The sequence below is a fragment of the Panthera leo genome, chromosome A3 (genome assembly GCF_018350215.1).
Source record: "Panthera leo isolate Ple1 chromosome A3, P.leo_Ple1_pat1.1, whole genome shotgun sequence".
Classification (NCBI taxonomy): Eukaryota; Metazoa; Chordata; class Mammalia; order Carnivora; family Felidae; genus Panthera; species Panthera leo.
The window spans coordinates 21,561,484-21,586,663 of record NC_056681.1 but is presented as its reverse complement, the minus strand read 5'-3'; the positions used below and the strand labels follow the sequence as shown (position 1 = coordinate 21,586,663).

General features: G+C 42.4%; 1 protein-coding gene across 3 annotated transcripts in view; it reads left to right on the top strand.

Annotated features, from left to right (window-relative positions):
* The window catches only part of RPRD1B (regulation of nuclear pre-mRNA domain containing 1B), a 51,101-nt gene that overhangs the window by 8,625 nt on the left and 17,296 nt on the right, over positions 1 to 25,180 (top strand). For 2 of the 3 annotated variants that reach the window (XM_042930999.1, XM_042931001.1), the window contains exons 3-6: positions 4,691 to 4,824; positions 12,089 to 12,201; positions 13,997 to 14,123; positions 20,370 to 20,545. In XM_042930999.1, coding sequence (XP_042786933.1) covers positions 4,691 to 4,824; positions 12,089 to 12,201; positions 13,997 to 14,123; positions 20,370 to 20,545 — 550 coding nt within the window. The remainder of the gene's footprint in view (positions 1 to 4,690; positions 4,825 to 12,088; positions 12,202 to 13,996; positions 14,124 to 20,369; positions 20,546 to 25,180) is intronic. The other variant, XM_042931000.1, reaches the window with a different exon arrangement.

Below are 25,180 nucleotides of genomic sequence, written 5' to 3'. Positions count from 1 at the left end.
CTAAGTAGATGTCTGATGGTGCTGTTTACTGAGATGGAGTTTGGGGCAAAGATATGGTAGAGGAAGTCAGAAGGTTTGTTTTGGCCATGTTAAGTTTGAGATGGCTAGTAGATATTCCAAGGAGTGATGCCAGATAGGCAGATGGATGAAATAGTCTGAAGCTGAGGAGGAAATTAACTTCTGGAGACATACATTTGAGGTTATCACCATATACATATTTATTTACTGTTGTGTCATGGATCCCCACGGATACTCCAGGATTGGAGACTTGCTAGGAGGACTCGTAGCACTCCGCGTATAGTCTTGCTTACAGCTGTGATTTATTACATTGCAAGTATACAAAGCAAAATCAGCAAAGGAAAAGGTGCATGGGACACAGTCCAGGGGAAACCAGGTATAAGCTTCCAAGAGTCCTCTCACAGCGGGGTCACACAAAACATACTGAATTCCTCCATCTTTGAATTGCCACAACACGTGTCAAGTGTTGTGTACCTGGGAAGCTCATTAGAGACTCAGCGCCTAGGGTTTTTATTGGCGTTAGCCACAGATACTCTCTGCCAAAATTCCAGACTCCCAGAAAGAAAGCAGGTATTCAGCATAAATTACATTGTTTGCACAAACAGTTTAGGCACAGTAAACTACCCTGATTATCAGTTAGGAAATTGCAAGAACGCTCCAGAAACCCAAGTTTCCAGGTGACAGCCAAGGGCCAGCCTGGTGAGCAGGCCTTTTCTAAGGGTAACGGTCTCAGGCTTGCTATGCTAATTCTTTTCTGAGCTATTGGCAGTGGAACATTTCTGCTCCGGTTTCACATGAGGCTCTGTTGGAAGTGCTGAGGATATTTAGAAAGAATTCCTGCCTTTAGTAGGCCTATTACAGTGCTACTGTGCCTGGCACAAGACGGGAACACACAGATTATGGCGAGTATACCAAGGAAGTGCCAGAAGAAGAAAAGGCCCCAAGCTGACTTGGCAAGGCCTCAGCTGACATTTCAAGCAACAGTTCTGTGTATAATACACAGTTTGCACTTTTCAGATCAGTTTTGCAGTGATTGGATTTATAATCGGAATTGAAATGCATACTAATTTGTGTTTAACGTAAGTTATATATGTATTTAGTCATCATTTTCCACTTATTCATTGATTAATGGCAAGGACTTTTTGGTGTCTTTTTCACTTAAAGATTTCTCAGTTTAGAATGGAGTTAGTGCAACCTGGAAAGATAGTTCTGTCTGATATAAAACTACTTTATTGCTTTAGTTGTACCTCATTCCAAGTGCTAACGGGATTTCCAGTTCACTTGAGCTGCTTACGGCAAAACCTCATGAGTAAAAAGATTTCTTGACTGTTGTATCTGGAGCTTTGAAACTTAGCGGGCAAAATCTTCATTTACTACATTGCTTCAGGAATTAGCCTATCCTGGTTAATTACATTCACCAGTTTAACTAGAGCCCCCTTTTGGCTTTCGCCTTTAGTGGTAAAAGCCTTTTAAAAATGACTTGGTTAGGGGCGCCTGGGTGGCTCAGTCGGTTAAGCGTCCGACTTCGGCTCAGGTCACGATCTCATGGTCTGTGAGTTCGAGCCCCGTGTCGGGCTCTGGGCTGATGGCTCAGAGCCTGGAGCCTGCTTCCGATTCTGTGTCTCCCTCTCTCTCTGCCCCTTCCCCGTTCATGCTCTGTCTCTCTCTGTCTCAAAAATAAAATAAACGTTAAAAAAAAAAAAAAAATTTAAAAATGACTTGGTTATTACAGGTTTGTGTATCAGTTTCCATTGCATATAGTGTCGTGGTCGAAGCTGGACCGCGAGTCATTCTTAGTCTAAATGGAGTCCCAAATATTTAGTCTGCATTGTGGTCCCCTGGCTCCTTAACTAAATCCTTGATAAGAATTTGTCATGATAGGTTTCTCTTTTAAGTGAACAGAGAATTTGCAGAGAACAGATTGTGTGTTAAAATTATCAACCAGTTAATTAAGTTCCGATTAGTTGTGATTTGGTTATACTAGTTATTTTATTTTCTAAACCATACATTTGACCTCATCAGTGATTTCTCATTGCCTTCAGGATAAAGGCCACATACTTAATATGACATTCGGGGCCCTCGTAATCTAATTCCACTCTCTCCCTCCAGATTCTTCTGCTCCATGTACTCCTTATATACTTAAGTCATCTTATATATTACCCACAACTTCTCTCTCTTCACCTTGTTCTGCTTTCGAGGAGATGGCATGAGCAAAGGCATGTGGGCAAGAGGGAGCAAGTTCTGAATAGAAGATATGTATGGTTGAGTGCTGCTAGAATGCGAAGCCCACGTTGGGGTCTGGAAAGGGAAGGGGCCAATGGGTCAGGCCCTGGGCCTTGTTCTTTGTATTCCAAGCACAGTGTTTCCTAAACCTCATTGAAGGCCCAGAGGAGTTGTTTAGCTGGTGTCTGACCCGGTGGCTTTGTTGTGGGAAAATGCCTGCTGAAAGGTAACTATTTGTATGGCCTACTGAAATCTATCTAAAAATTTTCAAAAAAAAAAGATTACAATTAGACAGATATTGTGCCTGTTCTAGGGTGGGTAGCAGTGGGGGTCTGAGAAGACAAATCGCTTGGCCCTGTGGAAGTTACATCCAAATGGACAGAATATAAACAAGTCAGCTCTATAGCTTATCAGAAGCTAAGTTAATGGAGTAGGGAGAATAATTATTTTTAACTTTTTATGTTTATTCATTTTTTGAGAGAGAAACCGAGCATGAGTGGGGGAGGGGCAAAGAGAGAGGGAGACGCAGAATCTGAAGCAGCCTCCAGGCCCCGAGCTGTCAGCACAGAGCCTGACCCTGGGCTCCAGCCCACGAATTGTAAGATCATGACCTGAGCCCAAGTTGGACGCTTAACCGACTGAGCCACCCAGGTGCTCCGGGAGCATGACTTTAAATAGGGAGATTAGGAAAGGATACCTGAGCCATGCCACCATGTAGGGAAATGGGGTTCCAGGCAAAGTGAACTTTAAGTGCAAAAGCCCTGAGGCGACAAGAATGCCAGGGTAGCTGTTGGCGAGCAAAGGAGGGAGAGAGAGTAGGTGAGGTCAGAGAAATAATAAGCTCTGCTGAGAATGGCTTTGTAGGCTTTTTAAGAACTTTCGGTTTTATTCTGAGGGAAAAACCATTGGCAGTTTTGAGCAAAAGACTGACATAATCTTCTCTGAGGCCAGAGCTAGAAGTTTTAAAGCTTGAGGTGAGCTTGTAGGAGGACAAGCGTGGAAGCAGGGAGACCAGTCATCTGGCAAGAGATGATAGTGGCTTGGACCAGGTGGACAGCAGAGGAAGAAGTGAGAAGTCATTTGTTTCCAGATGTATGCTGAAGGTGGAATAAAAGTGTTTTTGTCACAAATATCAGCTAATTAGGTCGTATCTCTAAGTTTTATAAACTATCATTGAAAATTGTTTCCTTTTTTTCCCCCTTCACTTCACCTCTGACTAAAAAAAAAAGTTTGAGCAAAAACAATTTTGTAAGAACCCTGATATAGTACTTTGGCCCTGATTCAGTGAAATTTGCCACTAATATTTCATAAATAATGCATTCTGACCAGATCAAGCTGAGCCCTCACGTTATGTTGACTGCTAACGTAAGTTTTAGAAGAGTGCTGTCGGGGCTGAGGGTGGATGAAGTTCCCATCTCTGTTGAATTCGGTATGATTTCTTCTTGAAGTTCATGTTAAAGACACTGGCTTAGAAACTAAGATGTCAGCTTATCCCTTCTTGTTGAAAGTCACTCAGGGTAAGATCACTGACATCCAGACAGTGTTACCAACCAGAACAATTCATAGTAACACTGTGGATGGTGAGGAATTTGTTTTCCTTTCAGAAAGTCTTCCCATTCTCTTCCACTTGCTGTCTGACATTTTCTGGTAAGCAGCTGTTGCACGCGGAGTGCTAGTTACAGTCATCTCGCAGGCAGGGTGTGAGTTACAGTTATCTCTTTGAAAATACTGTTTCAAGAGTGTAATACATCAGAAAAAAAACCGTGCAGCTTCTTTCAGACATAAATTACAGAGGGCTATATTCTCAGTGTGTTCTAAGATTATCCATTAGACACCTTTGTGTGAATGAGGACTATGACCTGACCCAGAATTAAAATAAGTATGCAGTAGTTCATTTAAGTGGAGATCGGTCTTGGCATATACGTGTGTATGATTCTATTTATACATATAGAGGTGTTGCTGTGTTAGCTTTGATGAGTGGTGGCGAATTTATTTCCCATTGTAAATGTTTTATTTTTTTAAATCATTTTTTCTCTATCCTTTAAGGTTTTGACCCTTTAGGTTTGTTTTCCAGCAGAATGTCTGGCACTACGTTTCTATTAATATCTTCCTGAAAAGCAAGTGGTCACAATTGAAATGATCAATTTTTGATAATTGTCTGTAAAAACCCGCTATTGGCTTGTTGCCCTATTTACCCCATCTTTAAAAGGAGGTCAAGGACACAGATTACTTCTATAACATAATCCCTCTGTCTTTTCTGTGCACCAAGGAAGAATGTAGTTCTGGTCAAATTTTGGGTATCTGTTCATCACGATATGTATCTCACTCGTCCTTCTGTTTTTAAATATGCCAATCATTTAGTCAGTTTTTGTTGTTTTTAAAGTAGATCTGTCCTAATAAAAGCAAAACATCTTAAGCTTATATATATCTTTTCGTCTTTTCTGGGCAGAGAGGCAGATGAAGGCTGTAAAAAACCTTTAGAAAGATTGCTGAACATCTGGCAAGAAAGAAGTGTGTATGGCGGCGAGTTCATACAGCAGCTGAAGCTGTCTATGGAGGACTCCAAGAGCCCTCCCCCCAAAGGTAGAAACATCACCACATGTTTACAGCTCTTGGTCTTTGCCTACTTTCGAATCACATATGAAAAGCTGCAGTGGGGGTTGCTGTGAACCACCAGCGATTGTATGATTCTTCAGAGAGATGCTCATAAATGATGGTGAGAATTTATGTAGTGCTTGCAGCGTGTAAGCCTGGTTCTAGTATTCATGCTATTCATCATCTCACACCCTTAACTTTGCCGTGTATCCTCCTTGGCTCTCTCCTGCCTTGCAGAGACTTTTCCTTGCACAAGGGAAAGGAAAACAATGCTGTTTAGTTGTGGGGAAGGAACTAGGAAACTCCCCGGACTGAGGTTTTGTCCTAGCCCTGCCACTGACCCCTACAGGGTCTGATATGTCCCTTGGCCCTCTCAGAACTTGGCTTCATTAAATATTGGTGTGGTTTGGAAACATACTTTTGATGTTTGTCAGTTTGCAGCCTACAGTTGACTTTGGTCTTCACTGAACCCAGGATACCCTCCAGAAGTGTGTACACATAAGTGTGTGAACCTCACACACTCTTAAGAGCTTACGTTAAAGAGGAGTAAGATCAAACATTATGTGGTTCTTGGGTTTATGGTTAGTTGCGGTTTACTTTGAAATGGCACGACATGTTTCTGGGCTACAGACCTGAGCTGACTGTACATGAACTCATCGCCTGGACGAATAAGTCTAAGGGCTAACATAATACTTAGGACCCTTTATAGTCTAAAATTAGTTTACTTTCCCAGATTCTGCTGCCATTGCCTCACACACACCATAGTCTTTGGCCATACCCATTTCCCTTCTGGATGTTCTCTTGGTACCTCTTCCTTTGCGTCCGGTGTTACCTCTGCCTGAAATGTCCTCTGTCCCTTTCACTGTGTGGTGAACTCATTCTTCAAGAATGCTATTCTCATTTTGACATCTTCCCTACCTTGTCTGGGCACATGTAACCATTCCCTCCATGTTCCTCTGGTACTTTGTACATGCCTCTGCTGTGGCCTTTAACCGTGGTTAGTTGACGTGTCAATATCATTCATTCAGCCCCCCTTTATTGTATACCTTTTATGATCTCTCCCAGGTCTGAGTTTCTATGCATTTCAAGGTAGAACAACTTTCCTGTAAAACTACCAAGTTAGAGGCTTTGTGAGAATGACATAAGTGCTTTCAGACTGCAGGTCGTCGTCGTTTTACTTAAAGGTGATGGAAAACAATTTTGAGGTCACTCTGGTGGAAGCTTCTGAAAAGTAGGGTATTTCCTACTTTGGATTCTGGTAGTGTTTGTATCGTGTCTTTTGGAGGTGTTCTGCACAGCGTTGGGGAATTACTCAGCATTCTTTACTCTTAAATTTCCTTGGTAAGCAGTGCTGAGTTTTTAGAACACCTTTGGGCAAGGAGGAGAGCTCTGCGAGACAACGTTGGAAACTAAGAGTTGAGTTCCAATTCAACAAGCGTTTGCCAGACGTGTGCTTTGAGTAAACGTCTATGCTAGATGCTGTAGGACTGAGCAGAGGAGCGAGAAATAGGTTTGCGCTCAGGGAGCAGCCAGGCGAATTGGCGAGTTTATGGTAGTGGTACATTTGAAAACAGCTCCTTTGGGTCTCTGATTTCTTTGAGCATCTAGACGTTAACAGCGGTCGAAGCAGTACTCTGTGTGGAGGACAGTGGTGATCTGAAGGTAATTTCTCTTTCTCTGTGCTATAAACATGGAAGCACACAGCTAAAGGTTCCAACATATGTGTTAGGTCTTGTGTTGTCTTTGGACCTGAGTTACCAAAATATTTTACCTCAGTCCTTTCAAAATATTGATAAGTCCTCCAGAAGTTTATTTCAGAATTCAAATTGTCCTTTTATATTTTCAGCTTTGATTCATGATATTTCTTTGTCTGGAGACAATTCTAGAGTTTAGAGCTTAGGAATTTTGTTTTAGAACTGGAAGTTTCTTGGGTTTATATACCCGTCTCCCCAGGTGTTCTAAAGTTGTCTCTCTGTTCGTGGGAATACTCAAGCTGTCGCTCGACTACGTGGAATTTCATTTACTTAAGTCACACATGAATCACACAGTATCCTACGGTTGTAGAAGGATTTAGAAAAGAAGTTGGTAAGTGGAAAATTCATGTTTAGGTCTATACGACTTTAAAGCCTGTTTTCTTAAAACACATGGATTCAGTAGACTTAAATTAGGATATGAGTTTATTATGAGTACGTCACCCAACTTTCCTGGACCTTAATATAGTTAATTTAGCTCTTCAGAGCAAGGATTTGAAACCAGACTTCCAGAGTATGGATCCCAGCTCTGTTACTTCCGACCTCTGTGACCTTGTGCGTAGCATTTGACTTCTTGAGCTTTGGGTTCTTCACTGTACCATGTGTCTGTTAGTATTAATACCCCATAGTGTTGTTGTGAGGGTTATTTGAGATAACGGAGGTGAGATGTTATTAACAAAGTGGCGATATGACTTTTATTTGATTGAGGTTTTAATATCTAATGTTCTAAGTTTCTCAGTATGAGCCAGTGGCAAACACAGGAAGAGGCTTAGTATTTTCAGTCCCCCAGATTTTGTGCAAGACGAGAAGGCATAGTGGTTAAGAGCACGAGCTCCAGGCCCAGCGTCCCCGGGTGTTCAGGTCTGGACCTGGGCACTTAGTTCGATTAGACGGTACTGATGAGTGCTTTCAGGATGGTACCTCCAGCAGCGGACCTTTGCTTTGGATCTTTCTGTGAGTAAAGTTTGATATGCTTCTTTTAAAAGTTGCCTTTATTTTGCAGGGAGAGAACAAAGAATGAGGGAGCTGTTGTAAACAATATTTCCTGATTCTTTTTCATTCTAAAAGTAACATAAGATCTGTGGGTTTGGGGTTTTTTCTGCTTGTTTTTTAATCCCAGAAAATTTCAGGTGGATTGTCTGGAAGACCTAGCTTTACAGGTAGATGACTGCATTTCGTAAAATGATTTGGGGGCTTTCAGGCTTTTTGCCTTAAAATTAATTTCATAGTCTGCTATAGTGTGTGAAATTCTATCACAGTCAGGTCTCCAAGAGACACATTATAAATGCTTAGGTAACCAGGATTACTTGAATGTTAGCCAAGTACAAGGCCCCTAGAGACACAGGGACAGGTTGGAGAACAGAATAGAATAGACGGTATACGATATGAGGACAGGCAGGTTGGAGCCATCCGTAGTGTTTGCCCTGCCTGCAACAGAGTGGTTGAATAAGTCCAAAGTGAAGTGTAAATACTGTGGTCGGAAGCTGAATTGATAGTGGGAGGGTATGTTGTTGACTGACAGATTTCCTAGGCTGTTTTTAATAGCTGCCTGGCTGGCTTGAGAATCCCAGGCGTCGTAACTGCTGACTTTGTACAGATGAATCAGGGCAGAGTTACCAGAGCAGGCTGTCCTGTTAGTGTAAATGGAAGCAATATAGTCATTTCTGGCACAGCACTAACATCTTCCAAGCTCTGTGCCGCCTCTGCTTTCAAGAGGTTTCCAGCTTGGGTCTGTTGACACTTTCCTAGGTATTATAGGAATGTAAAGAAATAAGATGCTTAATGTTTCTATCAGAGAGATAAGGCCCGTGCCTGCCAGTGGCCATTCAAAGTAGCAAGGGCCAAGTGCTGTGGACGTAGAGGGAGATGATGGTTCGTGCGGTTACCACTAGTAGGCATTGATTACTGTCACATCGTTAGAGGCCATTACAGGGTTTTGAGCAGAGAGAGAGGTGCAGTGGGTGATTTCATTTCATAAGAGTATAGTCTGAGTTGAAAAAGGAGTGACTAGATGCAGGGAGACCAGTTGGGACAGTGGTCTGGACCAGGCATGGAGAAGGCCACATTACTGATAAGAGGCAATGGGAAGGAACAGACAGGAGAGATCTGTAAGGTACCTCTCAGAAGCATAGACTCTGCTGGAAGTTAGAGCTTTGGGAGAGATCTTGGTGGTCTCCAAGGTGATGTACTTGGAAGATGGGGCCAGTGGAAGTGTTCATAGTGTGAGTAGGTAGGTAGCTCAGGAAAGGAGGAGGCTTAGGGAGGAAGTCATGATAATGCATTTCCAATAGGTCCTCCAAGTGGAAAGAGGAGAGAACTGAAGTAGGATGACGTGGTTTTTTCTTATTACACCCTCTTCCACCGGGAGGACAAAGGACAGAAATGGGCCTGTGATTTTCATTAGTTTGATTTCAGTCTTGTAATGCCATGAGCGAGTGGCAGCATGAAGTGGTAGAAAGCACTCCAGTTTCGGAGGCAGGTGACTTTGGCTACAGGGCCCAAACGAGGTGGGTTGAAAGCAAAGACATAGATCTATCTAAGGCTTTCCAGTGCCCAAATTCAGTGATTCTGAATGTCCGGAGATACTAAACGGTGTGTGGCTTTTATATATAATAACTTCTGTATGGAAGTTTGAAAACTGAAAGATTCAAGTTTTGTAATTTTTCTACCGTTCTTAGCGTATTTAACAATTATTTAATCGAGCACTGTTCTAGGTGCTTGGAAGTGAACCAAAAAATATTTAAAAAATTGTTTTGCTCATGTGCTTATTTTTTATTGGTGACTCCTGACTCAGGGGCCTCTTTGATGCTGTGGGGGCCAAGTGTCTACTTGGGTCATACTCTACGCTGCCTATTAATTAGCAGCTAGTGTGTGCTTAGTACTGTTAGATACTTCATATGCAAATTATATACCATTAGATTATTCTACAAATATAGCTGTCCTTATTTTGCATAGTGCAGGACTATAAAAATGACCACGTGAGCTGAAACCATGCAAAAATGATCTTAATGGGAAAAATTATGATCGTTCTATGACTGTTAAGAATTCTTTGTCAGAGAATTGAAAACTCACTGTTCATTACAAATCTATAGGGAAACAGAAAAGATAGTAACAGTCATGGTTGCCTAGCATGCTGTCACATAAAACGTTAGAAACATTGAGAATTAAAGTGTTTTACTTCTTTGTAATGAGCTTAACAAGAGGGGTTTGTGCAGAGCTTGCCTTCCTGTGTCATCTGTGGTACGGAGCAAGCGTCCTAGAAGTTTGAATCAGCTTCCGGCAGCTTAGCCTTTGTGCCTGCCGTGTCGTGAGATAAGTTGGAGAGTTCCCGAAGCGTGAAGTGTCGTTAGCGTTGCTTCCTCTGGGACACGGTCATCCTTTTCGTCACAACCGCTTTCTTCATTTCTGTGGACAAGCTGCCTTTCTCCAGGTGACTCTGGCTGCGGACCTAGAGTTTCTGGAAGGGTGTGGCAACACCAGTGTCCCCTCGGCCAGCTACGTCTTCTCCAGCTCTCGTGACGTTCCACTCGCTTCCGTCATGAGCTTTAGTTTTAGTTTCTGGGCTGCTCTTTCATCTTTGTCATTTTCAGCCAGTTCCCTGTTTTGACTAATCATTTTTATAAAATGCCATGTGCATTTGATCACTGGGGGACAACACAGCTAAACACTTTGCTGGTGGTGTGTGAACTGAAAGAACAGCTGTGCAGTGACCAGCCACTGACCTTGGAAGAAGTGATGTGGTCACCAATCATGACGCATTTGTATTATTTATGCAGTGACTTGTGGACTGAAGTTAGTGAAGTTCTTCTTTATGTAATTACTCAGAGTTAATATGCCACAGTAACTGAAATTTGGACTGTGTCGTTGGGGGACTGGTGTTATTTAAACTGTGGTAACAAATCCATGCATAATAGAATCATGCAATGTGAGGCCTGCTTGTGTTGCAGATATTTAGTAGAACAGAGGAGCAAAGCATTAACAAAAAATAGAACCCGTGATACTGACTTGGCTTTCACATCAAGCATAGTTTGGTGAGTTAATGTGTAAGGTAGAAACAGGAACTACATCCTTCTTTCCAGGAGAAAGTGTTTGATTAGGCAAGAAGTGTACGTTATTCTGTTTATAACTCACAGAGTTCTAAGGCAGGTGCATGGCGACCTGTCATTTGACAGATGAGAGAGTGATTGTGTGCTGCTAAGGAATTTGACTGCAGTGGAAAGAGCACAGATTTTTGAAAGTCGTACATACCTTTACATGAGTTATTTAACCTCTCTGGGCCTCCATTTTCTCACCTGCAAGATGGAGAGACTACATCTTAGGGTTGCTGGAAGGACTAAATGTACAGAAGCTGTTGCAGCGCCTGGCACACGTTAGGTGTACCATTGTTTCTTTGCTTTCCAAGCCTGAACGTGTCATTTAGACTTGTGTCCCACAGATGTTTGGCATTTATTTTGTATTGTCCAATTTGATGCAAAAGGAAAGAGTTTTGAAATGGTCATGCTTATCATAGCGTGGGTGTTTAGAGTTTCTGACACAATTTTATTGGTTGGTTTCTCTCTACTACAGGCTTCTCCTGCTGTCGAAAGTAGACCGTATCTATGAAACCTTTCCTAAGCCAAGTTGGAATAAAGTGAAGAAGCAGTTACCGTTAATTTATATGGAAAAAGTTTTGAGCATTCCCAGACTCCAAAAATAACCTCTCTTAGGCTTTTCTGATACCTTAGGCCACATCTTGCTAACAGATGCACAAAATAAATCGAGATGAAGCACAGATGCTCACAGATACAGCTCAAAGCTCTGGTGGCTTTATGTTGAAATTCTGAGTGTAGTTTCTGGAATGAACTTGGCGGGCCCCTCTGGCTGCTTGGGGTGCACACCACCTCTGTCAGTGCTCCCTTCAAAACAAATGCTGACCACTATTCACTTTTTGCCTTTCTTTGCGAAAGCAAATATCCTCTCTGAATTGGTTTTGGTTAGTGAAAACGGATGCTGTTACTGTAGTTCTTTCATAAAAGCAAGCTTTAGAAAAGTGGGGAATGCCTGTTTTTATTTTCTGAAGTCCTCCTGGGAAGTATATAGTGTTCCATTTAATATGCAGTATATTCTCTACAAACCCTTCCGTATATTGGCTGGCTTTGTTATATTGTCTCATGGGTTTCTTGCCACTTCACTTCTCTTGTTAACTTTTATTTTTAAGAAACAAGCTTTTTAATGAAATGTGTTAGTTGGGGAAGTCTCGTTTTTAGACGCATGTTTTCGGTAGTATTTTCTTCAGTGAGTCAATGTGAGATGACAGACCTAAGACCATTTTTGACTCTTCAGTAATGTAGGGAACTACCACCAATTTAAAATAACTAGCATATAGGTTAACGTTAAGCTATCTTTGGAAATGTACACCCCCTTTTGCCCTTTTTTTGCATGTGGCCCATTGTGCATAATATTTGACTCTTACCTACACGGGCTGTCGTGACCCAAGTTTGTGCCCTATTTCTTTCCTCTAGCAGCAGAAGAGAAGAAATCCCTGAAGCGAACTTTTCAGCAGATCCAAGAGGAGGAGGATGACGACTACCCTGGAAGCTACTCTCCCCAAGATCCTTCTGCAGGACCCCTCTTGGTATGTCTGGACTCCCAGAGAGTGGGGCAGAGCGGCTTTGTGGCATGACTTCTAGTTGAAGATTATGGCCACAAGGTGGCGCTAGGGACCAATAGTACAAAATCACCAGAGGGCAGTTCCGGGGGCTCTGGGTGCAAGATCCACCCAGGGAAACTTGGCAGATAGCAGGCTTGCCTTTGTCTTCGCATGCCATGAGCCTGGATGGGTTTATGTCTTATAGAGTATTTGGACTTGGCTTTTTTTCACTCCTAGGAATTGACAGTATTCTTAAAAAGTAGATTTTTGTGAAAGGGTAGATAATGCTACAAAGACATTTGACTGTCCTCTGCCATGGCTTTTCTCCAACAGCATGGTTATTTTTTTAATAAGTAAATAACTCATTAGTTTCTAGGACAGTCTGTGCAGCAATAGCAAATTTGCTACAATATAACCTATTTAAATATTAAAACAGGCCGTTGAATTTTTAATTATATATCTGCTGTTTAGCCCTCCATATAAATTAGCTCATGAACTCTGTGTGGTTTTAATTTTTGCTGTTTATTTACTTACTTACTTACTTACTTACTTACTTTACTTACTGTCAAAGAAAGTGAGGCTCAAAGAGACAGATTAAATAACTTGCCCAGTGTCTTAATTTGAATCTGGGTCTGACTGACCTCAGAGACTATGCTCTTGACTGAGTTACATGGCCTCTCATTTTGCCTAAAACAGCTTTACTTTATTATACATGGGTCTGGCCAAGACCCATGTAAATAGGAAGCGTGTCTGATTTGTGTTATGTTAAAATGTTGACTTAGATGGTGGGTTAAGTGAAAACAGCGTTACATATCTTTCCATTTAAAAACTTCCAGGAGGACAGCCTGAATTATCAACTTGTAGGATAACTTGACTACCGTCTGCATTGTCAGTTTGTCTCCTGGGTCTTTCTGGACTGGCTAACCTGTTGGTGTTCGTTGTTTTCTGATGATTTAAAAACCTCTTTTTTGATACACAGAGTATGCATTCTTGGTTTGCTCTTTTCTGTGTCTTTTTCCCCTTTGTTTGTAATTAATGAGTTTGACACATTTAATTTTGGGAGTGGCTGCCAAAATCGAAACGGTCATCTTTGTGACATTTATTTTGTAAAGCAAATCCAAGGAAGAATCGAAGTCGGCGGTGTCATTTCATTTAATCAGTCATCGCACAATTGTTCAACATCTGGTGTGTATGCCTTTGTTCTGTACTGGCGACCAAGACCGTTCTGTATTAGAAATCATACATTATTTGAAACTAAGCAGTAAGGGGGTGCCTGGGTGGCCCGGCCGGTTAAGCTTCTGACTCTTAGTTTCAGCTCAGGTCACAGTCTTGCAACTTGTGAGCTGGAGCCCTGAGCTCAGAGCCTGCTTCAGATTCTCTGTCTCCCTCGCTCTCTGCCCCTCCCCCACTCACACTCTCTGTCTCAAAAATAAATAGATGAACATTGAAACCTAGCAGTATGAACCAGACTCCATTTTTTTTCAGTTGCCGAAACCATGCTCTTTTAAAAAGTTGTGGCGGTTTTTTTGTTTTTGTTTTTTTCAGAATTATGTAGAATTTCTTTATGTTCTGTCATTGACTTAGAAAAATTAACTTTGTACATTCTCTTAGACTCCATGTCATTGACCTCAGTATAGGCTCCGGTACTAAGAACAATGTTTTTTTAAATGTCAGGAATGATTATTTTTAGAATTGGCCTCCAGCTCATTTATTTCTAGCTAATTTTCTTTAAGTCTCCTACATCTTAATGGACAGCGTTGTTTGTGTTTTCATTGTACAGACCGAGGAACTAATCAAAGCTTTGCAGGACCTGGAGAATGCTGCATCGGGGGATGCTACTGTCCGGCAGAAAATTGCTTCTTTGCCCCAAGAAGTGCAAGATGTTTCTCTCTTGGAAAAAATAACAGGTGAGAGGGTAGAGTTGGGGTGAAAGGTGAGGGAAGAGGGACATATCTCTGAGGCATCAAGCCCTAGGACATGCTTATGTTTGGAGATAACAGACGTCTGTGCGGTTTGAGTTTTGCAAAACAGCAAAGCTGTTGAAATAGTCCAAGCTTTAATAGTGATTCTAGGAACTATGCAGAAATGCAGGCCTGCCACTACCCGCAGCACTCCTAAGTCAGGTCTGTTGAAAACACAGGGCAGATTGTGTGTGTGATGTGGGGGCCAGGAGAGAAGGTATTAAACTCGTGATCCTCTTACTAAAAAAAATTACGGTTGAGTGCTGTGTGATTTGTACACACTGACACACCCCGTGGATGGTAGTGCCTCTAATGCCAGGAATGCTGGGTGTGTATTGTCAGTCATGTCATTTTGCCCTCACGATGATCACCCCCGTTTCAATAGGGAGGGACAAGTAACGCTTTATGCATGGAGAATTGAAAGGAAGGAGTGAAGCATGAACTGATGTTTATAGAGTATGCTCTGTGCCAGATACTTTTTTTACTCTTGGTGATAACCTTTTGAGGTCACTGAATATCCCCATATTGCGTCAGAGGAAATTGAGGCTTTGAGAGATTAGGTGCCTTCAAGAAGTCTATTGGTGCCGTTTTCCCCATGGCATTTGCTCACTTCATGTCTCCGTGTCCCCTTTTGGTAATTCTTGCAGTATGTCAGACTTTTTCATTATATTTGTTATGATCTGTGATCAGTGAGTAGGACTCACTGAAAGTTCAGGTGATAGCATTTTTTGGCAACAAGTATTTTTTGATTATGATGTGTGCGTTTTTTTAACATAATGCTATTGCACACTTGGGGGGAACAGCGTAGTGTAAATGTAACGTTTGCATGCGTTGGGAAACCAAAAAATTCACTTGACTCACTTTATTGTGATACTTGCTTTATTGCAGCGGTCTGGAACTAAACCTGCAGTATCTCCCGAGCCACACCTGTATTTTAAAGGGGGTCAGGGAAAGCCTTTTTGATGAGATGACCTTTGATCAGAGGACCCCCAAGATTAGGAATCAAGCCGTGAGGCTCTCTGAGGGGAGGAAGTGCCACCCAAGCAGAGAGTATAGTCCAAGGAGAGGCCTTGAGGCTAGGAGGCTGCTTAGTTGGAGGACACAACATGGAGGCCGTCTGAATGCCACAAGCCGCGTCTCGGCTCGCGCTTCCACTTCCCCATCTCCAGCAGTTGGACCCTCTACTAGATTGAACGGTCTACTGCTCCTTCTGCCTTTTGCCAGCTTCCACTTCTCTGTGCCCTTATTCTCTTCACTTAGCATGGAGTCTTTGTAATCACTCCCTTACGTACACCCTCAATCCCTGTTTTTCTTTGTCCTCTTGCCTGTGGTCTTCTGGCAGACCCCAGCTTTTCTCCTGGTTAAATTCAACTTTTATTGTTACTATAAGGATCAACTCATTTATTCGTACTATCAGAATCAAAGTCTGTAAAAATTGGGAGCAACTTAACATAAAGCTAGCAATGTATGTGATTTTATTTATCTGTTTTCACTGACCTAAAGGTCTCATGTCTCATAGCTTTTTTAAATTAATAAAAAATTAGTTTTGATTTTTTTTTTTAACATTCATTTATTTTGAGAGAGAGAGAGAGAGAGCAGGGGAGAATCCCAAGCGGGCTCCATGCTGTCAGTGCAGAGCTAGATGCGCAGGGCTCGATCCCACAAACCGTGAGATCGTGACCTGAGCTGAAGTCAAGAGTCGGACACTTAACCGACTGAGCCACCCAGGCTCCCCTGTTTTGATTTTTATCGCAGTAAAACACACCCAACAAAATTTACCACCTTAACCGTTTTCAAGGGTACACTTCAGAAGTGTTGATAAGTACATTCACACTATTGCACAGCCGATTTCCAGAACTCTCTTCATCTTGCAAAACTGAAACTTTATACTCATTTAATAACTCATTTCCTCCTTCCCTCAGCCCCTGATAACCACCATTCTGAAATCCAGCTTTTCCTCTGTTCCTTACCTGGACCTGAACAGCTGAGTGTGGCTGGGAAAAACAAATAACACACATAGGCTGACTTTTCTTCCTACTTCGGTGGGTGATGATGCTGTTTTCTAAACCAGCCCCCTACTTGTTTGTTAGCCCTGTTCCTTCTCACTACTCAAGGATGTAGCTCCAACAGTTCTCCATTTTCTCCGTCTACTGGAACATTCTTTATGGCATAAAATCATGTACTTTTTTTCCCACGTGGAAGAGACTTTTTTCCTTGACCCAGATATTCCTACATTTCTCTGTTCTTTATAGTAAAACGTCTTAAATAGATTGCCTTTACTCATCTGCCACCATTTCCCCTCTTCCCATTCTCTGCTGACTACACTTTACTGAAACTGCTTTTATCGGTGTTGTTGATGACTTCCATGTTGCTAAATTCAGTGGTGAATTTTTACCCAATCTTTATCTGTGGTCACCGTAACTTGATCTTAGTAACCTTTGGCCCAGTTGGTCATTTCTGCTCATTTGGTGCAGTAGACAGAATAATGATACCCCCGACTCCACCCTGTTGTCCATGTCCTAATCCCCAGAATCTGTGAATGTACTCTTACGTGGCAGAAGGGACTTTACAGATGTGATGAAGTTAAGAATCTTGAAGTGGGGAGATAATCTGGATTATTCAAGTAGACCCAATCTAATCACAGGCTCCTTCTAAGGAGGAGGCAGGAGGGCAAGAGTCAAAGAAGGAGATAGGACCCTGGAACAGTCTTTGGAGAGATGCATTTTGAAGATGGAAGAAGAGGCCCTTAATAGTAAATATTAAGATAGTACATTCATGTTATTTTAAGCCAGGGAGTTTGTGGTCAATTTGTTACAGCAGCAGCAGGAAAGTAGGGCTCCATATCCTCGCTTTCCTCGCCTCTCTCTAGCAGTGGCTCTTCAGTATCCGTTGGGGGTTTCTTTGTGCCTCTTTTCCCCCTTCATGTCGAGTACTTAGCCCTCTTCTCTAGTTAGTTTTACTGTCCCTCTTAATCCAATTCGGTGGCCTTAAATAACCATTTTTGGGCTAATAATTCCCTAATTTACATGTCTAGTGTTGGCCTCTCACTTGAACTTGAGACCCGTACATCTGGCCTTCTGCTTGGTGTTGCTAGCTAGGTGTCTCCAAAGGCATTTCAAACTTGACTTGTCTCAAACCAAACTTCTCATCCTCTCTCCAGAATTCACTTCTCTTATGGTCTTGCCCATATCAGTAAATGAGCCCCTCATAACCCTATTGACCAGGACCAAAACCAGTATCTGACATTGTTACCATGTAACACTTCCACTGCTGCCGCCTGTGTGAGTCACCGCCATCTTCGCTTGGGTCACCGCCGCAGTCTCCTCTTTGGTGTCCGTGCTTCCTCCTTGTTTCTCGCCCCAGCCGTCACTCTGTGCTCAATATAACCAGAGTAGCCAGAGTGATCTATTAGAATGGAAGTTGTATCACGTCTCCCTCTGCTCAGAGCAAAGGCTCCTTGCCAGGCACTTTCCAGTTCTAGGGCCTTTGTACTTGCTGTTTTCTCTGCTTGAAATGATCTTTCCCACATAGTCACATGGCTTGTTCTCTCACTTTTTCCAGGCCTTGCTTTACGTACCACCGCAGTGAACCCTACCCTGACCAGTACATTTAAAATTACACTCCTCCCTCTGAATGCTCCATGCTTTCTCCTCTGCCTTTTCTTTCTCCGGCACTCTTACCTTCAGTTGATAAACATGCAAAATGTAGCATATTGTTTCTCTTCTTACCTGAGAATGTAAACTCTTTGGAGCAGAGAGTTTTTGTCCTTCCTGTTCCCTGTTGCTCTGAGGGCCTAGAATGGTGTTGGGCACATAATAGCAGGCCGCGTATTTGTTAAGCTAATTGGAAGGTTTGGGGCATAGCAGTCTGATCGGAGTGGGTTTAGTGACATTGGTAGGAGAAAGGGTGGTGGGTACCAGGAATATGGTCAGCTCTCCTGAAGAGTTCTGTAAGGGAAGCCGGGAGATGGGGCAGTAGCTAGAAAGCAACACGTGGGCAGAAGGTAGAGCAGCATGTCTGTATGTCCGTGGCACTGCTTGCGGAGGAAGAGTAAAGAAATCGAGAGGTCTGGGGAAGCATGAGGGACAGTTGCAGAAACAGAATGTTGGAGTAAGCAAGAGGGAATAGGATGCCTGTGCACAAGTGGAGGGCCGGCCAAAAGAGGCACACAGCCACTGGCCTGCAGAACTGGGAGGGCAGAGCATATGAGGATAGGCGCAGTTGGTAGGTTCTCTGGAGTAAGCGTCTATCTGCTGTGCTTTGACTGCATTTTTTCTGCGACTCCTAAAATCACAGGTTATTTTTCTGGATTGTAATTATTTGTGTGAAGGAATTCTCTCCCTTGGTACAACTTGGAGGGTGAGAATTGATTTTTTTTTTTGTAATCTTTTTTTTTTTTTTAATGTTTATTTTTGAGAGAGGGAGAGTGCGTGCGCACGCAAGTGGGGGAGGGGCAGAGAGGAGACACAGAATCTGAAGTAGGCTTCAGGCTCCGAGCTCTCAGCACAGAGCCCAATGTGGGGCTCGAACTCACGAACTGCAAGATCATGACCTGAGCTGAAGTCAGAGGCTTAACTGACCGAGCCACCCAGGTGCCCCCCCCACCTTTTTTTAATCTTAAAATTAGTGTTTTCCTTGCCATTTTTGCCATGGGCGCTCAAAACATTTTAAAGAATTAACTATTTGGGGGGAAAAGAGATGCAGTCAAGCGAAGACAAAGGTAAAATCAACCTCACCGCTCCGGCAGCTTGTTCTCAGACCTTACCACCGATCTTGAAGAATAAGTTTCACCATCTTCTTTAATTTTCTGTGATTGAGATTGTCTCTTTCCTTTGTGTTCTCTTTGGCTCACTCTTTCTTCCTCACCAAGAACATCCTTTTGTTTCCCTGCTCCTGAGGAGCGTAGAAGTTCCTCATCTTTGGCATCAGACCGAATTTGGGATCTCTCAACAGTTCACCTCCTGACATTCATATTAAGAAGGCATCCAAAAGTCAAACAGCCTGTGTGCCAAACAGAAACTCTGTTGGGAATCCTTAAATCCCATTGCCTCCCAGAATACTGAGGTCTCTCACTTCTGATGACCTGTATTCACAGGGAACAGCATACCAGTATCCCTGTAATCCCCTTCCAGTTGGTCCCACAGAGCTGCTGGTGTCCCTAGTGTTCTTGGTTCAAAGAACTGATCCGCTCTTTTGACCCCTAACGGCCTTTCTTAAATGATATGCACATATTAAAGTTGCAGTTTCACCACACCCGCATGAAATTAATTATATCTATTGTTTCCTAATACAGATCATCCTTTCGTTTCTTCTTCTCATTTCCTAATGTTGAGTCTTGTTCACCTTCTTTCCCAAGAATACCCTTTCTTTGATGCTTCCCGGTTTTTTCACGAATAATGAGTTGCAACTCGTTAATGGGATGTACATCAGTCTGGTAGGTAATGACCAAAAAAAAAAAACAAAAACAAAAGAAGATGGAACACTTTGTACATAGTAAGGATAAGTATTGTTTTATGAAACACTTCTTTTTTCTGCGTTTGCATAAAGTGTGTTTCTTAGCATGGGTCGCAGTTAAAGAATTTGAAAGAATGTCTGTTATCAGACCCTGTATTTTGCTGAGTGGAAGACAAGAGCTCATCCCCGGGTTTAAGGCTTACACGGTGTAAGGGGTAGAGTCCTATAGGTCCATTTTAGAGCCGTGGTTTTGAGTCCCAGCTCCTCTGCTGACCGCCTGGTGTCAAACCTGTCCTGTAGCTTTTATTTGGTCATAGTTTCCACACCCAAGAAACGAGTGCTTGCTTCTTTATTTCAAAAGAATGTGCGAAGAATACTTAACAAAATAATATGAATGAAAGCACTTTGGAAATTCTCAGAGGCAAGGAAAAATTATTTCACGTATGAGCTTAGATATCTCTTTCTGCTTGGTTTATTTATAGAGCTTTTGCAGGAATAGGCATTTAGAAATCCTTTGTAAGATTACCCTCACTTCAGGTAATTCAGAAATGTCCTATCTTATTAGGAGTGAGTGCCTTTGGGTTTCTCTGTCAGTCAGTCCATTGTTTGTCTACAGGTTCTGGCTTATTTTTGGACTCTGTACATTGAGAGAAACTGTTAACCTTCCCCAGAAATGTTTGCAATCATGCCTGTGTGATTTCTATATTGTCTCTATTTTTTGGTCTCATTTGTATGTAGACAAAGAGGCAGCCGAACGTCTCTCAAAAACAGTAGATGAAGCATGTCTGTTACTAGCAGAATATAACGGGCGTCTGGCGGCAGAACTGGAAGACCGGCGCCAGCTGGCTCGGATGTTGGTGGAGTACACCCAGAACCAGAAAGACGTTTTGTCAGAAAAGGAGAAAAAACTAGAAGTGAGTACGTTGCAAGGCGGACCCAGACTTTCCAAGTTTCCCTGCCTATAGTCCACATTAGGAGATTTTTATTATGCTTTAATTAACACATTTTTTTGTCTTTTAAAAATTTATGAGATGAGAATATCCGTCAGATAATTGTGTAATTATTTGAACCGAGTTGAAAATGAAGTCACGATTTTATGTGTCCAAGAAGGAACGAACCGGAATGCAGGAAACAAACAATGAAGTCTTAAAGCATTTAGGATCTTAATATTGCTTTAGTTTGAATTCACATTAAAAAAATATATACCTAGATTGAGGTACAAAAAGAATAGGTGGTTAATAAAACCCAAGCATGTTCATTTGGTGGTATTTGGAAAATGCTTTGAATTTTCTGTCGTCTAGATTATATTGAGATTTATTTCTGACTTATATCCACGGTTAAGGCCAATAAGAACTCTGCCTCTAAGCTCTGTCTTCAATCAGTTCTACAGTTTCACAGTAATGTTTATGGAGTCCAGTTCTCAAACTGTGGAGAAGGAACTGATTCCTACCCTGAGTTCACATTAGCGTGAATGCCCTTGGGGAAGGCTCTAGAACTGGTTCCTCACCACGAATTTGTTTGGCTTCTTAATTCAGTACATGGTGGTTTAACATCAGCACTTGCATAATGCAGCCAGCAGTATGGACATTTGGGAACCTTCGCTTGCCCCAAGCTGCCAGTGGTTTCAGGGGTGAGGACAGTTTTGAGTTGGAGAAGCAGTCACATATTGTAAGAAAAATACCAGAATAGATAAGGGAAGGAGGGGATAGTCCCCTCTCCCCACCCCAGCACTCAAGAAACATGTTCTCTGGCACAGAGGGAGGGGAAACGGAGCTAGTTCTGTGGCTGAGATTATTATGTTTGCCTTTTCACACAGTTGCTGACTTGAGGCAGGTGATGAGTGATGGGCACTTTTGACCATATCCTTACTTGTGGTGATTATGGGATCAGAGATGGGTAGTGGTGCGGGTTGGGGTCGGGGGTGGGGGGGCTTCATAAAGCCACCCTAGAAGTAGAAGATGGGAAATGGCTGTGAAAATAGTATGGCTTAGATTTAGAAATCGACACTGACCAGAAATCCTAAAGGGAGTTTCACAGGCAGTACCAGACGGTCATTTATCTGAAACGCTCATCTTTCACTGAGGAAGCATTTTCAGCACTGTGCCCCGGGACTAATAAGAGAGTGTAATTAATGATTCTGGTTGTAAGTCACCATGCCATCTGTTGAACTGCCCCTTGGCGACACATTAAGGGCTTTCTCTGATCTGTCAGACATTGATTATCATGAGCAGCTGTTGTTGGGTGGAACGTGGCAAGCTACCATAGAGGACAGAGTCTTTGAGAAGGAGATTGGGTTGGTAGAGTGGATTAACTCTTTGTTTGTTTCCCTTCCTCACAGTTGCACTTTGCTCCCTGTGTTTCTTGGGGGAATCATTCAGGTTTCTGTAGAACCAGTGTTTTGTGAGGTGCCATAACAGGCCATTAAGCAAAGAGATGGATCAGAGATTTGGGTCTGTTCCGTAGCTTTCCAGCCCAAATTCTCTGCTCATCTGGGCATTGGGATTCCATTGCTTAAGAATCCGAACAGGAGGGTCCCACCACTGAACCAAAGATTCTTTCTATTTTCAAACCATGTCTCTTAGCCACTTGAGCAAAACCATTCACTGTAAAAATGAAGCTAAATTTGCTTGTTTGAAAAATCAAATGGCTACATACAGTGTAAGATGTTGAGAGATGGCTGTAGTTCTTTATTCATGTTTGCTAAAAATGCAAATACTCTGCTCTCTGGAAACTGTGATTTTTTCTCTCACATTCCATAACAAACTGGTCTTATTCCACCATATCCTTGTAAAGTATATGCCACTTGAAAGGTGCATTACTAGCATGGATTATTCCAAATCCTCAGAGTCTCCTGTTGATGAGGACAGTGTGTCAAATATATACTTACGTTTTTAACATTCCCTTTTTTAACACTGCCAGTCCTTGCTTTAAGATTGCCAAATCAGAATGTAAATGAAATCTGCTTTTATTATTTTAATTCTTTCATTGCCTTTTAATTAGAAACGTGGAATTCTTAGAACTCTGGAAATGTAATGTTTTGCTTGAAAGTCTCTTTTCTTCCCAAAGTTCTGATTTGTTAACACATGAGGTTTTTTTACTTTTTTTATTTTTTAAATTCATATCTTCTTTCACATAATAAGCATACCTTTTTGTCATTCACTTAAGAAACTTAACATTAGATTTCTGGATGGCTCCTAAACTTTGGGATAGGGAATAGGAGGATTCAGAGCCAAGGATGCTTCACACCCTGGGATGTAGGAGGGGACAGTCACAGCTCACGGAAAGAGATTGTGTTTCTGCCCTCCAGGAAGTCATTCTGGCATAAACAGCATAGGTGAACATAAAACCCAACCACGGGATTATACGTAATGTAGATTAAGGAGACAGTTGGCAACTCTGATTGTGGTTTAAGGGCAAATCCAAACTTCCTGTAAGGCAATGAAGCCTTTTTGTAAAAGGAAATAGCAATCGAAGAAGAGAAATATGTTTATAGATGGGAAACAGCCAGACTGGAGCAGACCTGTGTGTTGAAGAAAGGTGAAAGACAGAACGTGTGGGAAGGAGGCGTCAGAGTCCTCCAATGGGAACGAGGCTCTGTACTCTTTAAGGAGCTGCTTGCTTCTTCGTGAAGAAAGTCCGCAAAGTCTCGTACCCGTCAGGAGATGTGCAGAGATGAGCAAGACGTGCTGACACTCTGTTGGGGGAGAAACAGCAGACGGGGAGTCAGAATGTGAGACAGAGTAAGGGGAGCATCCCAGCTCACTGTGTCTCAGTTGAAATAGACCCGGAAGAAATTAACATGTTAATTATAACACTAATTTGGTCTGAAGCTTACTTAAAATAGGAGAGAATTATGAAACACACAGGCAGTTTCTGAACACGGCAGTGCCCTCAACAGGTCTTCTGAAGTCTGCTGGACTGCACACTCTCGCTGTTCTGTCAGTGCCGGCGACATAATTGTTCCTCAGTGAATATTTGTTCTGTGCATGAAATCTCATCAGTCAGTGTATTCTTTTTCTAGAAATAAGAGGGTTTGCTTTTTTTTTTTTAGGTTGTGGGCAAAGTGGTTTGACAAATCTGATTTAATTTGTGGTAAAGAAAGGTGACTTTTTGATAGAAACTCCTATGGGTTTCTCATTTGTTGTGCTTTTTTCACTTTAGATAGAAGCATGATCCATTTTGAGATGATTTTTTTTTTTAACATCTTTTTGGTTTTTTGTTTTTTAAGCTTCTGTTTCTGGATGTTAGGGTTGACATTGGCCTACCACCTTTCCATTAAACTACAGGCAGAGTTAGAAGGGTCTGCTTCAAATCTGTCTGCAATGCTTTTGTCACGGACACGAGAAAATCTAGAAATGGGAAAGGGCATGTGGGTAGGAGCACAAATGGCAGCCTGGAGGTGAAGTTCAGAAATGTGGAGGGGACAGAGAAGGTTAATTCCAAAGGTAAAGGCCAAAGGTACCAGAAAAGCCTCCAAACTTCAGTTCTTAGAGCAAAAGGAAGGCTTGTTTCTGGTAGACAGAGGTGACCGTTGCCCCGGTTGGCTGTAAGAAGCTCACAAGCCATGGTCTGAATGGTTTGGATGGAGTTCCTGTCTCGTCAGTTTGGATAAAGCGTGGCGTGGGTATGTTCCATCCGAGGGGTCAGGGCACGTGGGGGCGGTGGCGGAGGGAGGGAGTGCAGATCTATTTGTACAAGCACTGGGGAAAAAATCAAAAAGGTGGACACGTGTGCAGTTTTACTACCTTAACACATCAGTTATTTTCATTCACATCGTGGTATTGTCATTTCTGCAAAAAAAGGTCGCTGGAATTTTCATAGGGACTGCACTGAATCTATAGATTGCTTTGGGAACTGTTGCCATTTTAACAATCATAGGTTTTCCAATCAGTGAACACAAGATTTCTTTCTGTTTACCTAGATCTTCTTTAATCTGCTGCGGAATTTAAAAAAGCATCCTGGAGTCCCTCTTACTGATGGATTTGACATTACAGAGGCCCCGTTTAGGTGCCATAAGTATCAGGGGTCCCGGGAGGGGGCTGTGGTGTGTGCTGCCTTTCGGTAGGCGTGTGTTCCCCACCTTTACGAGGTGTGTTTGCAGACGTGTGTGTGCTCAGCAAAGCCACCGAGGCACAGCCATGGCAGCCAGCTTCACTTTTCACGCAAGATGAAGTGGCACGCTGAGGCCCGGATGTCTGGGCAAAGTCGTTAACGGTATTCTTGAGCTGGATGGAACCTTAGACATCATGGAATCTGACTTCCGAATTGGTGAAGAAACTCAGGCCCAGAGAGGGGAGTTTGCCACAGACCAGGAATAGAATCTGAGGCAGACATCTGGTAACTTGCCATCAGGTTTGTGTTTGCCTTTCTTTCTTGTTGTTTTGTTTATTTTAGATTTGATTCCATCAGGTGAACAGCCGGAAGACATCCTACACGAAAGAGTAGCCAAAGTTGAATCATTTCAGCAATCCCCAAGAACCTTGTTTTAGAAAAATGCCATCTTATGTAGGGGGATTAAAATAGTTGCATGAAGCATTTTCAGAGTGGCC